Source organism: Camelina sativa, chromosome 11 (genome assembly GCF_030686135.1).
Source record: "Camelina sativa cultivar CO46 ecotype springtype chromosome 11, ASM3068613v1".
NCBI lineage: Eukaryota > Viridiplantae > Streptophyta > Magnoliopsida > Brassicales > Brassicaceae > Camelina > Camelina sativa.
The window spans coordinates 15,606,393-15,613,343 of record NC_141890.1 but is presented as its reverse complement, the minus strand read 5'-3'; the positions used below and the strand labels follow the sequence as shown (position 1 = coordinate 15,613,343).

Sequence of the window (6,951 nt, the reverse complement as noted above, 5' to 3'; positions counted from 1 at the left end):
CCGAATCAAACAATACATGGGTGGATCTTCCACCAACACGTAATGTTCCTGACCAACACCAACCAACAAACATAATACTAATAAACTAACTAGTAAAATGCAAGCAATGATCACACAAAAACACTTTCAAGAAGAGTTACGATAGAACCCATACATACCTGCGATGGGACCCTTAGAAGTTCCTGGTAGGTTAGTTTTATCTAAATCTAGGGCATAAACTTTTGCTGATGTTGCTCGCTTCTTAGATGTGGACTCGCCAGATGGATGACTCGGTGGTGCATGATTTATTGCCTTGCCTGGTTTTTCTTCAGAACCAACATCCTTAGTCGGACACTCATACGCATAGTGTCCTTTCTCCGTACACGTAAAACATACCACCTCCGAACGAGGCTTGTATTGCTTGGATAGCTGACCAGTCAAACAATCTCGAGCAAAATGCCCAGGCTTGTTACAACTGTAACACACTGGAACAGCAGTTGATATGATCTTTGGTCCTCTCTCTTGATTCACTCTCCCTTTCATTTTATTCTTGGCCTGCCTTAACCAGTTATCTATCTTGGCTTGGTGGCTTGGCTAAACACTTCCTCGCTCTATAGCATCTCTTCTCTTTCTTCTACTAGTCCCTCTTCAGCAATAACAGCTTTCTCTACCACCTCGAAATAACTTCGAAGTTTGAGTATACGAAGACGGTTTCGAATCTGGGGTCGTAGTCCTCGGATAAACTTACCGATCACAGCAAGTTCATCACCTTGTCCAAAGTTGGTGTATTTCCTCAGTCGTGCAAACTCAACTTCATAGTCGTGAACGCTCCTATTTCCTTGTTTCAGATCAAGGAACTGGGTTTCAAGACAATCTCTTTCTTCTGGAGGAAAATACTTCTTCTCGAATTCACGACGGAAGTCTAACCATGTCGGCCTTACAAAAAATTTCTTTTCAACATTAGCCCACCAACTCAAAGCATCCTTCTCCAAATAATGAACCGCAATCTCCTTCTTGTAAGTCTCCGGGCATCGGGTTGTCGCAAAGTTCCTCTCCACATCTTGGAGCCATTTATCTGCTTCATACGGGTTTGCACCTCCAGGAAATTTTATCGTTCCAATATTCTTCATCATCATTACCATCTTAAGATAATCAGGCGGGTGAGCTGATCCTAGCTGTACATTAGCTATCGCCTGTTGTTTTTGCTTCATCTGCTCCACCATGCCGTAAAGCAAACTAATCATTGGGTCAACTTCTCTTCCTACGAACCATGGTGGTCCTGATTCATTTCCTTGTTGAGGGAAAGCATTTCAGGGTGCATTTGGATTTTGATCAAAATTTGGGTTCCCTTGTGGTTCTTCCACAATTACAATTGGTCATCTTTGTTCACACGGAACAGGATTTGGATTTGTATGGCCGCTAGAGATGGACATTGATCTGACCGGAGATACGTATCCAGGTCCATATGTTTCTTCTTTGCAAGGAGAGCGAGCTTGGCCACCAGCCAATGATCCCATTGAGAGAGACAAATCAACTTATGAAATTCTTGGTCCTGATCTATGTGCTCCATTTGAGCTACCCAAACTAGCATCGTCCGGATACCGAAGGTTCCAATTCTCATAACCAGATTGCAATCCCCACGACCGGCCTCCACTTTCTCTTTGTCCCGACATTTGCAACGATCAAATACGGTGAGTCCTAACCCATCTACCTAATAAAGCTGAGGACGAGACAGTTTCCTAATTGTCTTTTTGCGACCATTTTGACTCGATAAAAACCAAAAATATGCATGTTCCCATGAGCATGACGAACCATTCTCTGATACCAAGCTTGTAACACCCCCAAACCGTTCTATAGACAGGACGGTCAAGGATGCCACTTGATGATACACGCGGACAGTCAAACGAGGTTATTAAAACGAATTCGATACCCCAAATATCCGTACCGCGGCACATCCAACTCAGACCCAGGTTTAGGCTTGCCAACCCTTGTCGTGTGTGAGTGTTGGGATGGTCCGGACAAGACCATAATCATTTGGGAACAACATCGAATATAAAACATACTTTATTTCACAAAGATTGTTCGAGTAAAAATACAACATTAAACATCCTAACAAAAGATGTTCGGCCGGGAGCTAACCTCCAAAAGAGTTTACAAGCCTTATTCAAACCAACATATTTTAGAAAAAGACAAGAAACCTACACTGGCTTTTCCTAACGTCCCAGCTCCCCCTACGGTTTAACCCACTACTGGTTACCTGCAAAACAAAAGTAGCATCATGAGTAATCTAAGATTACTCAATGAGTCCGGGTTCTCTAACAGTTAATAATCCCAGCCCAACCCCCAATCACAAGCAATAATGCAAATATGCAACAATAACATCAAAGATACACACAGCGGAAAATAAATCAATCAATAATTAGCATGCTATAACTTCTTCTTCTCCAAGGCCTTCTAGCGATTTTGATCTCCCGCAAGGCAATGTTTTCTCGGAGAAGAAGAAGTTATAGAATGCTAATTATTGATTGATTTATTTTGCTTAGCCAACTCCAAATCCTAGCTCTCCCTATCCTACTCATGTTCGCCTAAGCAAAATACTATAGTCACTGGACGCGTCCGAACGCATGACCTGATGAACTGCTGATACCAATAACTTTCCTGGACTGAACTTATCTTTTTAGAACTTAACCATATATGACCCGCATTATTCTCTACTAATTTTTCTAAAGACAGGCAAAATAATACCTGACCTAACATGCAAGTCCGTCCATAGTCGAAATGCAGGGCATTACAACTACTGTCACATAATTTCTCATCTAACCCCAGCTCGGAGTCCTCCAAATTTTGCAATATGGTGGTGCCACTGCACGCCTTATCCATAATTTTCTCATTTCTTGTCCTGCTTCAACTGATCACCATCATCCCCATATCTATTTTTTTTAAAGCTCTTATTAACTGAATCCTTGGAAATGCTAGACTTGTAGAACGTCTTAAGATCTATAGAGAGTCTTAAGATTTCTTCAAAATCCTCAGTCCACTGGAGTTACCTAGTCTGTTTTTCATGAAAGCCACCTCAAACCAAAACCCAGAATCAAAGCCACCATGTCTCAAATTTCATCATAAATGCAAAGGAACATTTTTCAGATCTGTCACTACAGAAAAAATAGGAAATTAATAGTGTGTGAAAAACGCTATCTACAGAAAAAATAGGGAGAGCAACATATTGTAGTTTTATTATATTGATATCTTGTATAGAAAAATTATAAAGATCGAAAATTTAGAATATTTTTCTTTTATTTATTAAAGTATTATTTACATTTAAGTTTGAAACAATCCGATCCATTTTTTTTATATATCTGTTAACAGGTTTTTCACCCAGGGTATCAATTCCCTATGTAGTTGTAGTACAAAGGGTTATCAATCCAAATAGTTGTTTATGCTAGCAGGAATGATGCATTCAGAACAATGCAAGTCACGCCAAGCAATAATGGGGTTTTGTCTAACAATACTAAAATAATAAAAGAAAAGAATATAAACAAGGAACCACACGACCTAAGCACTCGATGCAAGTATTCGAGTACATGATCAGGTGGGGTGATCGAGTAAGCAAAGAAGGTATGAACAACTCGAGGGGTTACTCGAAGTAGGTGATCGTGTACCTGTTCGGGTAAGAGATCGAGTGATGAATAGAAATGCAAGCAATTAAAATACGAAAGCTTCTAAGGATGCGGTAATCAAATCCTAAGTATTCCTAACCAGTACAGATGTCTTACATGCCTCAAGCAAATATTTCCTAGAAAATGAATCTCTAAAATCTTGTTAAAACACTCTCGTGATAGAAACAATCAATCTTGATCACTCCCCTACCTAACTCTCGTTGGAGAAACATGACCAAGCAGACATTAAGATCTGATTCATTATTGTCAGTAAACCCCTTACTCATCTAATCTCTTAGGCTAAGTGAGTAAACCTCTAGCATTGGTTGATTCAAGCATCTCATCTACACCTCTCGGTGGTAATGCACCTTAGATCTAATCTCACCCTCTCGGTTTGTTGACAACATTAAGAACACTAATCTAGAAGGAAATATATTAAACATATACAATCAACTAAGACATCCTAACCGATCAAGAACACAAAATCATCTATCTGATCCCTAGAAACTTTACTACACTACTCAGAAATCATAGCAGGAAACATCAAAGCAAATATAAACGAAAATTGCATTATATTAAACGATAAAGTAGAGGGATAAGAGTACAAGATAGAAATCTAAAGAAATGATAAAAAGTTATGAAATAAAATCTAAAACAAAAGGGAAAAGTGTTTGAGTCGCTCAGTTCTCTCACAGAAGCTCTCGCTCTCTGGTTTGAGGGTCTGCAGTGTGCTCGTTTGCGAGGAAGGAGAGGAGGGGTTTATATATGGAAACCCCTTTGACCTAGCTTCTCAGACCTCCCCGAGGGTCTACTCGATGGGGTACACGAGGATGAGGTCGAGTTAGTTCTCGGGTAGATCTTCGGGTTGGTCTTCATGCTCTTGGATCCTCCTTGATCGTGTTGGGGTTCAGACTCGTTCTTCCAGCCTGATGGCTCCTTCGGGTACATCGTCGGGTTTGTCCTTGTTTTTCCCCATTCTAGGCTCTTAAACACCTGTTTTAATCCAAAATATGCAAATGCAAAAATGCAACACCCTAAATGACCTAAAAGTGAATTCCTACAGTTAATGACCTAAAAATGCTAAGTTAAGGGTATGAATAATGCAAAATATGGACAAAAAGGGATGCTAAAAACATGTAAATTAGATAGTTATCAATATCCTAATATATAATGATCCCATACTCACTGGTATCCTACCTCCACTCAATAACAATAGGGGATAACAAATAAGCAACTCCAATAAACAATAACAATTAAAGGAATAACATAATATCAATTCTAACAACAATACAGAATATGACCAATGATAAAACCAGCAATTCTAGCATCCCTTCTAGACCACTAAGTTCCACTATAGCATCCTAACAAAGACACATAGAAAACAACCGAGCCTCTTGAATATCCTACTCTTCATAACCTTGATTCTACGATTAGTGTGACACCCCGTTTTCAGAGACTTGCAGAGAGGTTTAAAAGAATTGATTTGGTCACCTATGTCACCAAAGTGCACTTATCTTTTCGGTTAAGGGTCCTGAGAGAACTTCACAATTAAGCGTGCTTATGCTGGAATAGTCTCAAGATGGGTGACCTTCCGGGAAGTGACCGTCGGAACTGTGCGAGTGAGGACAAAACACAGGAAAAGATCATGTGCTAATTTGTAGGGACTGTAACAAGTCTTTAAAGCCCCGTCGGATATGGATGGGCTCACGGGCCTAGTGAGAGAGTGAGAGGTCGTGAGGCCCATTAAGCAAGTTGGGCCCATGGACTGGGATTAGACATGGGGCCCATTAAGAGGTGGCGGTTGGGGCGTTATAAGTGGTATCAGAGCCGAACCAAGACGAGTATGGAGTCGAGTGGGCTCACACCGTCAGGGGGTGACGGTCTTGGTGCGCAACGAGGATGTTGTGATCTCTTAGTCGGGGTGAATTGTGACACCCCGGTTTCAGAGATTTGCGGGGAGGTTTAAAAGAATTTATTTGGCCACCTATGTCACCAAAGTGCACTTATCTTTTCGGTCAAGGGTCCTGAGAGAACTCCACAGTTAAGCGTGTTTATGCTGAGTAGTCTCAGTATGGGTGACCTTCCGGGAAGTGACTGTCGGAACTATGCGAGTGAGGACAAAACACAGGAAAGATCATGTGGTGATTTGTAGGGAAAGTAACAAGTCATTAAAGCCTCTCGTACGTAGCAAACCGGCCATGGTGTCGACCGACACCACTTCTAGTATCGACCGACACCACTTCTGGTGTCGACCGACACCATGCTCGACATTCCCAAATCCCTAATGGTGTCGACCAACACTCGTCAAGTCCTCGCGCCATTCTCGCGTTGGTGTCGACCGTCACCGATGCCGAGCATCTATTTCCTTCGAACAGAACCTCCGAATCTCACCTCCAAGCTTCTCCTTTTCGTCCCACACGATTCCAGGAGGGAATCCAAGCCTCAGAAGCCACAAAAAACTCACAAACAACCAAAAGAATCAACCATACAACACACAAAGTCATAGAAACAGAGATCTTAGCTTAGATAAGCCATGGTCATGAACTTACCTTAGCCAAACAACGAGATCTCATCAACCAACGACGAAACCACACCACCACAAGCTTCTCCCACGTTCTCAGCCTCAGATCTCCAACCTCCAAGCCAAAAACTCACAAGAACAAGGACAAAAGCTTAAGGAAAAACCTTCAGGATCTTTAGGAACTTTTGGGAATCGTTTTCTCTCTAATTTACACCAAGGAGGCGACAATTAGGTTTTCTGAACCCAAAAATGTGAAGTCTTCTCTTTAAATACGACTCGCAAACCGAACCAACCTGAACCGAGAATCCTGGAATCAAACAAAACATCCCTCCACTTAAGGTGTCGACCGACACTACCACTAATATCGATCGACACCCTCACAAATTATCAAAATTTGGATTACGAGTGTTACAAAGTTAATCTTAATTTAAGAAATGAAATTTACTTTATAGATATATATATATATATATAGATATTGATGTATCATATACTGTAACATTGTTTTTATGAGAGTGTATATTCAGACATAGTAAATATTTTAACAAGTTAGGAAAATATATATATTGTACTATAAATTATTCATAAATCATATAACGTTAAATTTACTCGTGCAAAGTCTTTGAGTCTTAATATGTTATTATTGGAGTCTTAGTACTTGTATGTGTTACTATTATTATATGGTTTTGGAGAGTCAATGCATAAATTAGAGCAGCATTAATTGCCCCATGTATTTCATTAGTTTAATGACTTTCGCCTTGACCATATTTCATTAGTATATTTTATTTTGCTTAGATT

At 40.4% G+C, this 6,951-nt stretch overlaps 1 protein-coding gene across 1 annotated transcript; it reads right to left on the bottom strand.

Moving 5' to 3' along the window:
* Positions 1-590: 590 nt before the first annotated feature.
* Positions 591-1,202, bottom strand: LOC147934035 (uncharacterized). Its single transcript, XM_087472445.1, has one exon. The coding sequence runs from the start codon at positions 1,200-1,202 to the stop codon at positions 591-593; it is 612 nt and encodes a 203-aa protein (XP_087328571.1).
* Between the last annotated feature and the right edge of the window lie 5,749 nt (positions 1,203-6,951).

Excerpts from the sequence above, each read along its gene's own strand:
- LOC147934035 (XM_087472445.1), bottom strand. The coding sequence starts at position 1,202 with ATGGTGGAGCAGATGAAGCAAAAACAACAGGCGATAGCTAATGTACAG.